General features: G+C 34.3%; 1 protein-coding gene across 7 annotated transcripts in view; it reads right to left on the minus strand.

Moving 5' to 3' along the window:
• The window catches only part of CCDC91 (coiled-coil domain containing 91), a gene marked incomplete at both ends in the record, with an annotated part of 275982 nt that overhangs the window by 229261 nt on the left and 29961 nt on the right, over positions 1-16760 (minus strand). For 6 of the 7 annotated variants that reach the window (XM_080705459.1, XM_080705458.1, XM_080705460.1 and 3 more), the window contains 2 exons: positions 13815-13919; positions 15912-16115. In XM_080705459.1, coding sequence (XP_080561585.1) covers positions 13815-13919; positions 15912-16115 — 309 coding nt within the window. The remainder of the gene's footprint in view (positions 1-13814; positions 13920-15911; positions 16116-16760) is intronic. The other variant, XM_080705457.1, reaches the window with a different exon arrangement.

A 16760-nucleotide genomic window follows, 5' to 3' on the forward strand; every position in this document is an offset into this window, starting at 1 on the left:
CACGCTTGTAATCCCCGTGCTTGGGAGAAGAAGACAGGAGGATTGCGCAGGTTCGAAGCCAACCACACTGGTTTAAGAGACCCTGTTTCCACTCTCCAAATTCCATCACATCGGGGGTTAGTTCTTGAACATATGAACTTTGGAGGGGTACATGCTTCAATTCACAGACTATAAACTGTATACTAAAGTCAACTAACAATATGTGTGTATTTTAATGTGCAAGACACTATTAGAAGAGTTGAAATATAAATGATACATAGAAAATTAAGTATGCTCCTCTAAGGAACTTACACTTTGAAAGGGAAAGGGAAATAGTCAAATAATATATAAACAAGATTGGTAAGTTTTGAGAAAAAACGGGAAAAAAATGGAAAGAACTACCTTAGCCAAAAATGTTGAAAACGGTATGCATCTAGAAGTGGCCTCGAAATTTGGAGCTAACTAATGAAGATAAAATATCAACAGGAAAGCTTAAATAATAACAAAATTCTCAAAACTCACTCTACCTGTCATATTCTTAAAGTGGGCCTCAAGATGCCATCCCTTCGTTGGTGTGTCTGTTTATACTTTCATTGGTGCTTAGTATCTTTACATCATAACGAGGATCAGGTGCCACCCACACATGCCCACAATGATGAGTGGGCCTCCCTCTGCCCTGCTCCAGGACCTAGCACTGTCTGAACTGTTTCTTTCCTCAACCCTCTTTTTCCTTTCCACATTCACTCCCCCTTTTCCTTTTCACTTTTTTGCTTGTCTTTCTATTATAAAATTTTTTGCATGTATTTTTCAAAGCCACAATATTTATCTTCTCCTCTCAGAATAAAGCCCTCTCAACAAGTAAATATTAAAAGAAAAAGAGTAGACCTCTTCAGATAAAACCTTATCAACATAAATATTCTTTAAATTACTTTAATCCACAATTAGTTTTCTGTTTTGTTTTGTTTTGTTTTGTGTTTTGTTTTGTTTTGTTTTTTGCAGTACTATGGATGGAACCCAGGGGCATTCTGCCTCTGAGTTACACCGCCTGCCCTATTATTTATCCTTTATTTTGAATCAGGGTCTCACTAAGTTACAGAGGGCCTAAGTAGCTCAGGCTGTCTGAGAACCTCGATCCTCCAGTCTCAGCCTCCCAAATGCTGGGATTACAAGCATGCACCATCATGCCTGGCTCTTTGTTTTTAATTTGGAACACTGTAATTTTCCATTATATTGGAGTATAGAGTGACATAAAAATACACGAGCACAATACCTGAGAAAAGCCACAATTCAAATCCTTCATATGAATAGAACAAAACAGACCTTGGAGCCAACTAGCCCAAATCTTTTTAAGAGTTCCAATCTTGGGATGTGACTTCCGCTTCCACATCCTTTTCTAGTTACTATGAATGCAAATATATCATTTTTCCTTTATTTTATACTCAACTATCTAGTTGAGAAACAAAGGCTCTATGTCCTACCTATTGAATTGATATGATTTTATACATATGGATTTTATGAGAATTTGCTTCAAAACTAGTGTTTTAATTTACTGTAGCTTTGTTTACTCTAGCATTTACTCTAGCTTTGTTCTAGAATGAAGTCAGAGCCTGATATGAGATAAGTAGAGAAATACAGTGAATACTCACTAGAATATTCAAAAATAAAAGGTTTGTCTCAACATTGAATAAAGAAGAGGCTCAGCCACATTTTTGTTGTTGGTGGTGGTGGTGTTGTACTGGGGTTCCTGGAAGCCCTTCTACCTCCGGGCTACACTCCCAGATCTATTTTTTATATTTTCATTTGGAAACAGGGTCTCTTAAGCCAGTGCGGCTGGCTTCGAACCTGAGCAATCCTCCTGTCTCCGCCTCCCAAGCGCGGGGATTACAAGCATGTGCCACCACGCCCAGTGAGGCTCAGCCACATTTTAAGTTCATGTTTTCTATTTTATAGCAATGCCATTATGCAAAATAAAAAATTATCACTAAGTATTATCAAGAACATTAAGTACAAAAAAACTGCACACTCTAAAAATGATCCTTCAATAAGACAATCTAGCAAAGATAAAACAAACACCCTAGAGTAATAAATGTAAGTATGAATATCGTAATAGCATACAGAGTGGCTATAATGTAAGCATTATAGTTTACAAAATTATATATTGTGAAAAAGACAAAAGTAAAAGATCAATGCCAGAATAAGTGCCATAATTATGATTCTATTATATTTCTGCAATGTTTTCATATGATAACATTTTTATTGGTGCACTATAGGCATATTAATGAGGTACAAGATGGTACAGGCATATATGCAAACATCACTCATTTAGCCCTTCCCTAGTTCCCACTCCATTATCTCCCCCTCCCTCCTTCTCATGTTTGGCTTAGCAATTGACTTTGATATGCTTCTGAAGGTACATCATGTACATTAGGAAATTTACATTTTTCCCCTCCCATCCACCTTCCCAGTTCGGCCTCTGTATTTGTTCATCAATGGGTTATCCTCCTTCGTCAAGAGTTCCCCCTATGATAATTTTTCTCCCTAGCTTTTGCAATATTAGGGAGAGCATCTGGTTTCTTATTTTTTGTGACTGACTAATCTCACTTAGCATAATATTGTCCAGTTCCATCCATTTCCCTATAAATGGCATAATTTTGCTGTTCTTTATAGCTGAGTAAACTTCCATTGTGTACATATCCCATAGTTTTGTAATTCATTCATCTGTTGATGGACATCATGGTTCCATAGTTTGGCAATTGTGCATCTATGGTAGTTTGGTTTCCATTCTTTTGGGTAGATACTCAGAAGTGGTACTGCTGGATCACATGGTAGGTTCATTCCCATTCCTCTGAGGATCCTCCATACTGGTTTCCAAATAAATTGATCTAGCTTGCAATTCTACCAACAATGAATTAGAGTTCTCACTTTTCCACATCTCCACCAATATTTGTTGTGTTTTGAATGATTGCCATTCTAACAGGAGTCAAGTAAAATCTCAGGTTAGTTTTGATTTGCACTTCTCTGATTGCTAATGCTGTTAAGCATTTTTTTCATATTTATTGGCCATTTGAGTTTCTTCTTTTGTGAATTATCTATTTAGTTCACTTGCCCTTTTTTTAATTGGGTTATTTGTTTTCTTAGCTGTGAATTTTTTGGGTTCTCTGTATACTCTCAATATTAGTCTTCTATCAAAGAAGTAGGTGGCAAAACTTTTCTCCCATTCTGTTGGCTTTCTATTGAGGTCCTTGCTAGTTTCCTTTGCTGTACAGAGCTCTTCAATTTAATGCAATCCCATATATTTATCTACATTTTAGTTTCTTGTGCCTTTGGGGTCTTGTTGAGAAAGTTTTTCCTGTACCTATGTGCTACAGTGTTGGACCTATGCCCTATTCAAGGAGCCTCAAGGTCTCTGATCTGATTTCCAAGTCTTTGATCAATCTTGAATTGACCCTTGTGCAGGGTGAAAAAGTGGATGAGAATGTTAACCATTTTTCTGTATATGGTTAACCAGTTTTGCCAACACCATTTGTTGAAGAGGTTATCTCTTTTCCAATGTATGTTTTTGGCCCCTTTGACAAAAATCAGTTGGCTGAAAGTATATGTATGGATTTCTTTCTGAATCTTTTTTTCTGCTCCATTGGTCTATGTGTCTGTTTTTGTGCCAATACCATACTGGTGTTATGACTATGGCTTTGTAGTATAGTTTGAAGTCAGGTATTGTGATGCCTCCTGGATGTTTTTTTTTGTTGTTGTTGCTGAGAACTACCTTGGCTATCCTGAGTTTTTTGTTGTTCCAAATGAATTTAAGAACTGATTTTTTGATGCCTGTGAGAAATGATCTTGATAATTTAATGGGTCTTGCATTAAGTCTGTAGATCACTTTTGAAGAATGGCCATTTTGATGATATTTATTCTGCCTATTCAAGAATAAAGGAAGATCTTTCCATCTCCTAAGGTCTTCTTTGATTTATTTTTCAATGTTTTTTAATTTTCTTTGTAGAGGTCTGTTACCTCCTTGGTAAAAATGGTTTAAAATTTAAAAAAAAATAAAATAAAAGTTTATTTCTAAATATTTTAATTTTTGTAGGCTATCCTGAGTGGAAGTGTTTTCTAAATTTCTCTTTCAGTGGATTTATGGTTGGCATACAGAAAAACATGTTGTTGATTTTTTAAGATTGATTTTGTATCCAAATACTTTGTTGAATTTGTTGATCAATTCTATAAGCTTTTTGGTTGAGTTGGTTGGGTCCTCTAGATATATAGGAATACAAATAGGAGTACTATTAGTTCTTCATGTCCTATTTGTAGTCCTTTGATTTCCTTCTCTTGTCTAATTGCTTTGGCTAAAGACTCAAGTACTATATTTAAAAGAAGTGGTGATAAAGAATATCCTTGTCTTGTTCATGTTTTGGGGAAATTCTTGCAGTTTTTACCCATTTAATATGATTTTGGCTGTGGGACAATTGTATACTGCCTTTATGATGTTGAGGTATATTTCTTCTATTAAAATTATTTGTAGTGCTTTTAGCATAAATGGTGTTGGATTTTGTCAAATGCTTTTTCAGCATCTACTGAAATGATCATGTGGTTTTTGTATATGGTTCTATTTAGAATTACATGGATTGTTTTTCATATTTTGAAACAGCCTTGCATCCCTGGGATGAACCCGACTTATCATGATGCATGATTCTCCTGATGTGGTTTTGAATTCATGTTGCTAGTATACTGGTTAGCAATTTTGCTAACCAAATTTCATTGATAAAATTGGACTATAGGTTTCTTTGCTTGAGTTGACTTAATTTGGTTTTCATATTAATGTGATCTTGGCTGTGTAGTAGAATGTATTTAAAAGAGTCCATTTCTTTCTATTTCACAAAATAGATTGAGGAGTATTGGGATTAGCTCTTCTATAAAGGTTTGGTTTTTTTTTTTTTTTTTTTTTTTTTAATTCGCTTGGGAAACCATCTGGTCCTGCCTGGGCTTTTGTCTTTTTTTTTTTTTTTTTTTTTTTTTTTGTGGTACTGGTGTTCCTGGCTGGAAGCCCTTCTATCTCTGGGCTACACTCCCAGACCTATTTTATATTTTTATTTGGAAACAGGGTCTCTTAAACCAGCAAGGCTGGCTTTGAACCTGCACAATCCTCCTGTCTCTGCCACCCAAGCACGGATATTACAAGGGTGCGCCACTGCGCCCACCACGCCTGACTGGGCTTTTGTCTGATCATAGGCTCTTTACTCCTGACTCAATGTTGGTTGGTTAAAGTTTTCTATATTTTCTTAACTTAGTTTAGGAAGGTTATGTTTATATAGAAAGTTTCTTCCAGACTTTCCATTTTGTTGGAGTATAGCTTTTTAAAGTACTTAAGTAGTTTCTGATAATCCTCTGTATTTCCAGAAGTCCGTGGTAATATCTCTCTTTTTTCATCTCTTATTTTAGTAATGTGGATTCATATTCTCTTCCCCCCCCCTCATCCATCTTGTTTATTTTTTCAAAAAACCAGCTTTTGGGTTTTTATTTCTGTATTGTTATTTTTTTCTCTACTTCATTGATATGTGTTCTGATTTTAATAATTTCCCGTCTTCTACTGGCTTTGCAGTTACAGTATTTCTCTTTTTCAAGGGATTTGAAATATGTCATTAGGTTATTTATTTGGTGATTTTATGTTCTTCTTATATGGGCACTAAGTGCTATAACGTTTCCTCTTAATACTGCCTTCAAAGTATTCCAGAGGTTTTGATATGCTGTGTCTCTATTTTCATTTGTTTCTAGAAATTTCTTAACTTCACCCCTTATTTCTTCAGTGACCCATTCTTCATTCAGCAGTGTGCTGTTCAGTCTCCACGTGTTTAAGTAGTTACTCTGGGTCTTCATATAGCTGATTTCTAGTTTCATTCTATTTATATTAGCACAGTTCACAAAGAGTAATATATTACCCCCACCCTTTTGTGATACTGGGGATTGAATTCAGGGCATTCATTCCACCTCCAAGTTACACCCCCGGCCCTATTTAATTTTTGTTCTGAAACAGGGCCTCACTAAGATGCTGAATGTTCTCAATAAATTGCTGAGGCTGGCCTCAAACCTGTTACCATTCTTTCTCAGCCTCCCAAGTACTAGGATTTGAAGAGTGTGCCAGCACAACCACCTACTTCACTGCTGTTGTTGTTATTAAAAGTTTATAAACTTTTAGCATCCAAGCCAGGCCTGGTGGTGCATGCTTGTAATCCCAGTACTTGGAAGGCTGAGACAGGAGGATCACAGGTTTGAGCCGAGTCTCAACTACTTAGTGATGCCCTCTGCAACTTAGTGAGATCCTGTTTCAAAACAAAAGATAAAAAAAAAAAAAAAAAAATAGGGCTGGTGGTATAGCTTGGAGATAAAATGCCCTTGGATTCAATCCTCAGTTAAGAAAAAAAAAAAAGTTTTAGCATGTATCCCTGAATCATTCACAACTTTAAAAAATAAGAAAAACTTTAAGTATATAGGAATAATATGCATTTGCTAGAAAGATTTTATGCAGAATTATACTTGAGAAATTAGATACCTATATTTAAGTTGAACTCAATCTGGTTTTATGGCCTTAACATTTTTTTCTACAAGAAATCTTTTTAATGAGACTAACACATTTAAATGATGAAACTAGTTCTAAATTTGTTGTATTATTATTATTATTATTATTATTATTATTATTATTATTATTATTGTACTCAGGGGCTTTCTACCTCCAGGCTATACTCCCAGACCTATTTTATACTTTCTTTGGAAACAGGGTCTCAGTAAGTTGCTGAGAGCCTAAGTAGCTGAGGCTGGCTTTGAACCTGCGCAATCCTCTTGTCTCAGCCTCCCAAGCCAAGCGCTGAGATTACAAGCATGAGCCGCCACACTCAGTACTATTTTTAAATTTATAAACAGGGAAAAAAAATCTTCGTTTTCTAAATACTTGGAGTTTCTATGTTTAGACTCACAACCGTGTTTTTTTCTCTTAAAATATCTTAAATGTATAAACTACGTAACAAATTCTAAATATGTAGAAAATATTTGGAATAGAAAAACAACAAATTTTATGATGCCTATTATAGATACATTAAGATTTCTGAAATTAAGATGTCTTCACATATAGATTTAATGTTGTCTTCTCTGTCTCCTCAAAACCTATTATTAAATTTATAGTATGCCTTAAAAATTTTTGTCACTGTGGATTTGAAGAAGTAATGGCTCAGAATAAGACTTATAATTTCTAGTGCTATTATGCATGATGACTAATGTAACAAGAGGGAGACAAACATCCCCATGATGGTCAATTAATCTGTAAATTTTATAACCATCATCTTCCCAATGGCTTTAAAAATTTCCAATTTAATTTTTGTAACTAAAATTACTTGATTATGACATAATCACTTAAAAGTATAAGCCAGTACTTTTTTTAAACTATACCTATATTTTAGTCTCAAAATCTTCCCTAATTTAAAGCATTCTTTTAGATAAAAGGCCAATTAGGTTCACAGGTTTGAGGCCAGTGCACAATGATAACTTATTGAGACCATATTTCAAAATAAAATAATAAAATAGGACTCCAGTGGTTGTAGTCCAGAAATAGAAAGGCCCTGGATTCAATTTGTGTGTGTGTGTGTGTGTGTGTGTGTGTGTGTGTGTGTGTGTACATTCACACAAGAGTGAAAAGAAATAACAGAAAAAAATATATTGCCACCATATTTCCTATAAGCTGACAAAAATCATAGGGAACACATAAAAATAACAAAAAGAGCTCTTAACTAACTACTCCATTTATAAAGTTTGAGAGACTTATTTCATGTAAAACGAAAGAAAAGTATTAGATAAATCCCATACAATACCATTAAGTAAAAAAAAGGGGAGGAGAAATTACAACTTTACAGAAAATGAAACAGAGAAAAAATATTCAAAAAACAGAAATATACCCAAACAGTTAAAAATCTACATTTATACTTCAAAGTTACTTAAAAGATATTAGAAAATTTATAAAAGAGGCTAAAAAGTAAGAATTATAAAAAACTCAAATAGCATGAGAGCACTCATAAAAGACATAACAAAATTATTTCAGAACGATAATTAAAAATAATACAGTCCAAAAAACTAAGCTAAAAATGCTGTAAGACAAAGAGAACAAAAGGAGAGACATTTCTGAACAAAAAGAAATGAAAGAAATGAAGGCAATTTGAGAGTAAAGACAAATGTACAGGGCAAGGACAATCCAACATACATATAATAGGAGCCACTATAAAAGAAGAGCAAAATGAATATTAAATTTCTAATTTAATAAAAATTTGTTGAAATTAAAATTGAGAATTGAAACTATATATATATATATATACACAATGTGAAAGTAGGATAATCAATGTAGAATAATCAAAACCAGGATGCAACCTAGTAAAGTTCTGGATGTTAAACCAGAAGAAATTGGAAAAACAATTAGATTGATATTTAAGAGTAATGCTTTATAATAGAAGAAAATAGGAGCAAATATTCCAGATACCCATTAGAGTGAAAAAAGAATTAAAAAACCTTTATGAAACACTATGAAAAGGACACCAAGAAAAATTCTTAAATAAATAGTATATTTCCTACCATCTGTAAAAATTAGGGGGCAGGGGTAATAAGTATCTCTTTCCCAGTGCAAGGATAAAACTAAACCTGTGAAGATGAACAGGAACCAGGTGACTGGACCACAGGCTGAGGAGCAGAATTTTTACTAAAGTACTTTATTTAGAAGGTACATTTTGATATTTGTAACAAACACATTTTTAATTATCAAAAGGCCATAGTTTAGTATGTTTTAAAAATTTCCAAAAGATTCTAATGTAAACCAGGATCGAGAACCACTGTTATAAATTTAAAGGAAGTCAACTCAGTGAACAAAACTGATTAAATAAATTAGTGAAAAGTACTACATAAAGCAGTATTTTAAAGCTTATTACTTTTACCTGAAAGTCTCCCTTTTAAGACTATGTCACTGACATACCAAGTAAAATGCCCTCAAAATATTGTTCTTGTTATACGAAAAATTCTACCAGTTTGTTTTGAATAATTCTAGTCTATATAGCAATGATGTTTTAAATTAATTAATGCCAATGCTTATTGTGGCAATGCTCATTGATCTATTTTTTTAATTTTATTGGTACATCTCAATGGAGTACAAGATAGCAAAGGCATATATGCATATATCACTCATTTAGCCTTTTCCCAATTTCCACTCCATGCCCTCTATTATGTTTTGACAGAAGTCTGCCCAACCTTAGTACTTAACCCATTGATTTAATAATACAATCACATAAGTTTAGAATAAGACAGAAAATAAGTGGATGTACCTCACAATGATCCTCTCATCATAATGACTGTCTTTAAAAGAGCTATAAAGCCGGGCGTGGTGACGCACGCTTGTAATCCCTGCGCTTGGGAGGCGGAGACAGGAGGATCGGGCAGGTTCGAAGCCAGCTGCGCTGGCGTAAGAGACCCTGTTTCAAAAATATAAAATAGGTCTGGGAGTGTAGCCCGGAGGTAGAAGGGCTTCCAGGAACCCCAGTACCACTAAATAAATAAATAAGTAAATAAATAAAGGCTATAAAGATAGTTTCTAAACGAAATGTATCCATTCCCAACACTTAATCCAACCTAAAATAGAGTACCAAAACACAAATATCTGAGAACAATCAAAACATAAAATCTATATTCTACTTCCATTCTCCTTTTCTAAGCAAGATGTCTTCAAACTATGCTCAGTGTGTATTTCCTTCAGGATTCTATACTCCTATGTAAAACTGCAAAGTACATTTTGGTTTACCTGTGGCAGGACTGGTTAATTCCCCACTTAAAGCATGATTACCACAGCAGCCTTTAGCTGATGGCCCAACTGTCCAAAACTTGACTAATACTTATTTTAATATAGAGCATAAAAATATTGGAAATAATATCTATCAAAATTTAAGTAATATAATCTATAAAATGAGCAATAGAACATCTGAATCTGCATAAATACATTTATTAAGCAAATTTAAGAACCTTCAAGATACTATTTTCTCATAATAGCATGGGCAGAATTTCTCTTAAATAAATTCTCAAGAAAAATAATTAAGTCACCGTAACCAGAACACATTTCAATTGAAAATAACAGTGCAGAGAATTCCCCAAGTTAGCATAGCAACTAGGACTGACAACTATCAGATATGATGATTTAATAACCAGCTGTGTCTGATAATGTTATCGATGTGGCAGCATTATGACATGTGCTATCATAAGCTGCCAGGTTTCCTTAGTGCTTATCAAAGGTGCTGACCCACTTGCTATGAGAGTCACAGAAAGAAGACAGAAAGGATGGGAATCTCCATCGTACTAAAATGTGGAGTTCTCTAAATTCTAGGAAAGGTCTTTAAATAGCTATCTCTGAGCAAAGCAGCGTGACTCACTGTTCTTCCTCTGGTTGAGCTACACACCCTGGACAGAACAGGAAACAGGCAGACACACCCACTGTGCTCTAGCTCTTACACCTCTCACAGCTTCCTCCTGCTAAGCATATTCACAATTCTCCACCTATCCTGGTAATTGGACCACATCACATTCAGAGAACTGTTGCAGTTCTCTGAAGTGCTAGATTTTTTTTAATTAATTTATTTATTTATTTATTTATGTATTTATTTATTTATTGTGGTACTAGGAATGGAACCCAGGCATTCTACCTTGGAGCTACAACCCCTGTCCTATTTTTTAGTCTTTTTTTTTTTTTTTTTTGAAACAGGGTCTCACTGAGTTAAGAAGGGCCCCGCTAAATAGCTGTGACTGTCCAAGAACCACAATCCTCCGGTCTCTGCCTCCCAAATGCTGGGATTACAAATGTGTGCTACCACACCTGGTTGGAACATTTTACAAACAAAACATTTATTAATTACTATCTTTCTGGTCAAATAAAAATTTTGGTAAAAGCCTATCCTACATTGACCAAAAAGTGAGTTATAGCAAATATATAATTTTTCCTTTTTGCTTAGACAAAATTTTTCAGATATTTGAGTCAATATATTATATATTTTCTTTAGAATATGGCAAACCATATTTCTGATATTAAAATATCTGACATAGAGTCATCTATTTCTGGACATTAATGAAATATAAAGTTTACATTTTTGTTACTAAGGATGATAGGCATACTATATAGTAGTTCCTGAATCTCTGTGATATCCTAAATAAAGAAAAATATTTAAAAAGCATGAGATATACTAATAAGACTAGATTAAATTAGCTGATCTGTCCTCAAGAAATGGTAGTATGTATGTATGTATGTATGTATGTATGTATATATATATATATATATATATATATACACACACACATAATATGTTCTGGGAAATATAGAAAAAAAAAGCAAATTTATTCCTACTTATCATCATAAAATCTCCAGAATTTTCACCTGATATTACAATATTGGGATTTGAGGTTTGATTTCTGAAAAGATATCTCTGCTTCTACTTAGGGCAGTGTTTTGGTACTACAGATCAAATCCGGAGCATTCTACCTCTGAGCTACACTCCCACTCCTATTATTATTTTTTACTGAACTAAAATCTAGTTGAATTTTTGTGCTCTGCTGGCATTAAACCTGCAACCTTCCTGTCTCTGCCTCCCAACTATTAGGATTACAGGTGTATGCTACCAAATCAAGTCACCACTGAAAATTTTAGAGCAGAGAAGTAACATGATTAGCTTTAAGTGTTAATCAGATAAAAGTGGTTTTAATTAGGAAACCAGTTTGTAAGCAAAGGCAAAATCAAAAAGATTATTAAAAGATACTTCAGTAATTTGAGGGAGAAATAATAATAGCATAGGACAGTTTAGTAGCAATGACAATGAGAATAAGACATCAAAACCTGTATATTTTGAAGATAGACTCAAAAACTTTTACTAATAGAACAGATAAGGAGTAAATACAAAAAAGGAAGGAGAGGAAAAGAAGTAATAGGAGAATTTGACTTTACCAGTTAAAAAAATAAAGTCATTTACTGGGATAAAGAAGAAATAAGTTTATTAAGGAAGTCTGGAAGCCTCTTCAGAGAGCTAGAAAAATCACTCCTAAAATTCATATGGAAAAACAAAGGACCCAGAATAGCCAAAGTAATTCTCAACAATAAGAACCATACAGGAGGCATCATGATATCAGACTTCAAATTATATTACAGAGCTACAGTAATGAAAACAGCATTATATGGGCACCAAAACACATACATAGACCAAAGGAACAGAATAAAAGATACAGAAACAAACCCACACACAGCCAACTGATTTCCGACAAAGGTGTCAAAAACACAAGCAGAAAAAATGAAAGTTTTTTCAACAAATGATGTTAGGAAGATCGGTTTATCCATTTGTAGAAAAATAAAACTAAACCCCAACCTCTCATCCCATACAAGAGTCAACTCAATATACATAAAAGATCTGTAAATTAAACCGGAGACTATAAAATTACGAGAGGACAAACAATCCAACATATAGGGACTGGTAAAAATATCCTCAGAAAGACCCACAAAGCTCAGGAAATTAAAACAAAAATTAATAAATGGTATGGCATTAAATTAGAAAACTTTTGTGCAGCACAGGAAACTATCAAGAACCTAAAGAGAGAGCTTATAGAATGAGTAAAGATCTTTGTCAGCTATTCTTCTGATAGAAGACTAATATCTAGAATATACAAAGAGCTTAAAAGGCTTAACACTAAAAGAAAATAACCCAATCAAAAATGGGCAACTGAACTAAACATACAATTAAGCAAAGAAAAAATGCAAATAACCAATAAGTATCTGAAAATTTGTTAACATCATTAGCAAATCTATAGTACACTGAAAGTCCGTCAAACTGCAATTAGAATGGCAATCATCAAGAACAAACCACAGTCAACGCAGGTGAAAATGTGGGGAAGCAATAACTCATATAGTTAGTGGGGATGCAAATGAGTTCAGCCACTATGATAGTGCAACCACTACCAGTGTGGAGGCTCCTCAAAAAAACGGGAATAGAACCACCGTATGATCTAGCTATACCACCCCAGGTATCTTTAAAGGAAGTGAAATCAAAATATTATAGTGACACATGCATAACCATTTTTATAGCAGCACAATTCAAAATAGCCAAATCATGGAATTAGTCTAGGTATCCACCAAAGAATGGATTACAAAATTATGGGGTCTACACAATGGAATTCTACTCAGCAATAAAGAACCAAATTATGTCATTTTCAGGGAAATGGAGAGACTTGGAAAACATTACGGTAAATGAAGGGTATATGTTTTCTCTCATATACAGAAGCTAAGGAGTAATCAGGATATGAGAGGAAAAGAAACCCCAATGGAGTAACAGGAGGGTCCAGGGGAGGACAGGAGTGGGGATGAGAGAGAATGAACCAATACTTCCATTTAATAAATAGAAAATATCAAACCGGGCATGGTGGCACACACCTGTAATCCCAGCATTTGGGAGGCTGAGGCTGGAAGATCACAGTGCAGGAACAGCCTCATCTACTTAGTAATGCCCTCTGCATCTTATTGAGACCCTGTTTCAAAATAAAGAATAGCCAGGCGTGGTGGTGCACGCTTGTGTACATATATGAAATGACCAATGTCAATTTCAACACCATGTTCTAAGAACAGAAGGGAGTGGGGAGGGGCCCAGTGCTATGGGCATGTATGCCCCTATCACTCAGAAGTACATTATGATGTTAGACTACAATGCACCAATAAAATTATTTTAAAAAGAAGAAAAATAGATTAGTAAAAACAGAAAAACTGAAGTGTACATTTTAAACTTTAAATTCATGAGGCTTACCTGAAGTTCTCTGTATCTATCTTGAAAAGAAATGGCCTCTTGCTCTCTTTCTTTTAAGAAGCCTTTTTCTAAGACACTATGCTTCTCTATCAATGTTTCCACATCCTAAAAGAAAAATACAAACTTTGCAACATTAATGATATAAAATTTTAATAAACAGAAAATATCAAGCCGGGCATGGTGGCACACACCTGTAATCCCAGCATTCGGGAGGCTGAGACTGGAGGATCACGGTGCGCAGACAGCCTCATCTACTTAGTAATGCCCCCTGCAACTTGGTGAGACTCTGTTTCAAAATAAAGAATAGCCAGGCGTGGTGGTGCACGCTTGTAATGCTGGCGCTTGGGAGGTGGAGACAGGAGGATCATGCAGATGCAAAGCCAGCCTTGCTGGCTTAAGAGACCCTGTTTCCAAATAAAAAGTATAAAATAGATCTGGGAATGTAGCCCGGAAGAGTTTCCAGGAAGCCCGTACCACCAAAATAAAAGAATAAAAAAAAAAAAAAAATAAGGGGCAGAAGGTGTAGCTCAGAGGTTGAATGCCCCTGGGTTCTATCACCAGACCCACAAAAAAAAAAAAAAAAAAAGAAAAGATCTGTCAGGGAATGAATCCATAGAACTTATGGTTTTAAGCCTAACAGTATAAATCGTACATGTCACTCTAATTTTTAGACTAATATCCAACACTGATATAACAATAAAACTGATTAACAAATGAATAAAAGCATCTTAATTATTTTCAGTAGACAAAATCTCTATATAAATTTTCTAAGCCAGGCAAGGTAGAGCACACCTGTAATCCCAATACTTTGGAAGCTAAGAAGGGAAGATTGCAGATTCAAGGCAAGCACAATGTAACTTACAAAATAAAAAGTAAAATGGACTAAGGTTATAGCTAGGAGAGAGAATGTCCTTGGGTTCAATTTCCAGTACCACAAAATAATTTTTTTCTATAAATTTGCTAATGTGTACGTGTGTGTGTGTAAGGAAGAAAGATGATTGCACAAATAAGTAATTAAAAATGGCTGTATATCTAAATACTTTTGTCAAATATCCCCATAATGCCTGACTTCTTATAGGAGGAAGTTAATGTTAAAAAAATTCAAATATGCATAAAAAGTAATATGACCTGCTTTCAAAAGAATAAAATTAAATCAGAAAAATAGAAAAATACCTAATGAAAGTTGTTCATATCTTTGATAATACATAGTCATACCTCATTATCCATGGGAGAATGGTTTCATGATCCCTTAACTGATATCAAAATCCAGTGATGCTCAAGTCCCTTATATCAATGGTTATATGACATAGTATTACATATAACCTATATGTATCCTCTTATACTGGGGGTAATGCTACCTCTGAGCTACATCACCAGCCCTAATTTTTTTAAACTTTGAAACAGGGTCTCACTTAGTTGTTGAGTGCTTTGCTAAGTTACTGAGGCTGGTATTAAACCAGCAACCTGCTTTCTTGGTCTCCCAAGTACTAAAATTACAGGTATGTGCCACCAAATCTGGCTTTACATATACTATAAATCATCTCTAGATGACTTATAATACCTAATATAATGCAAATAATTGTTCTATTGTATTGTTTCTGGAAAGATGATCAAAAGAATGTTCTATACATGTTTATTACACCAAACCCACCACCACGACACCCCAAATATTTGCAATCTGTGTTTAAATCCACAGACATGGAATCTATGGATATGGAAGACTTCAGATGTATTATCAAAGGCTTTTCCAATCAGCCAATATGACTGGTTCAAACCTACATCCAAGCTTGCTGTGGTGGCACACACTTGTAATCCTCATATTTGGGAGGCTGTGACAGAGGATTGCAGGTTCATAGCCAGCCTCAATAACTTATTGAGGGCAAATATAATGAGACTCTATATAAAAAATAAAACAAGAATAAAAGAGGGCTTGGTGTGTAGCTTAGAGGTAGAACACCCCTGAGTAACACACACACTCACAAACACATATACACAAAACAATACAGCTTACACAAAAGAGAAAACAATACCTTCTTCCTGTAATGAGTTAGTTTGGGATATATCAAGTTCCCAGTTCATTAGAAAATACAAACATACCTTTTTAATTCTCTGTTTTTCTTCCTCAGAAACTTTGAGTTTGATTTCCAGACTTGAAATTTTTTGCTGGAGCTGTGTGTTTGATACTTGGGCTCCAGAGTCCTCAGAATCATCTACAATAGCAACTGTTCCATTACTTGTCTCATCAGTTAAGTTCAATGGAAAAAGTGAGATATCCAGATGAGTGTGTGTTGATTGCTGAATCTAAACCACATTACACGCACAAGACAGAGAAAGAAAGAGATCCAAAGAGCATTAGAAACCACATTTGGAAATTAAGTTATAGGAAAGGTTCTAAAATTATTTCCTCCTTTAAGTAAATCAACAGAAGACTTCAAACTATTACAAGAACCTGATCTTTTCAGTAAGAAAATTCCCTCCCAATATTACAGTCTACAGTACTTATTGTTTTTCTAGAATATAGTAAAACCTTAAAACTGTTTCTCATACATAAAATGTACAATTAAGTATAACACGCTTGATATTCACCAGTACGTAAATTTATATACCTAAAAATTTTCATTTTAAATTGTAAATCAGAATTTGAAATTTATCAGAACTTTAAATGGATCATCATGTTCTAGCAAAACTATCAGGTTACATAAAATTGTGTATAACACTTGGAAATCTATCTTTAGAAACCCAATCCAAGTATCTAATATGCCTAGTTCAATAAATATGGGAATGAATTGACTCTGTCACTCATGTCCTTTTGGTTTATACCCTAAAATTGAAATAGATACTCTAATATCTGAAAACATTTTTAAATTTCCTGAAAAAGAAAAATAATCATTCCTTTTGGTAACTGTTTCTCCATTTAAATATCAAGATTTGAGCCAGGCATGCTGG

This window comes from Muscardinus avellanarius, assembly GCF_963383645.1.
Source record: "Muscardinus avellanarius genome assembly, chromosome: 11".
NCBI classification, from domain to species: Eukaryota; Metazoa; Chordata; class Mammalia; order Rodentia; family Gliridae; genus Muscardinus; species Muscardinus avellanarius.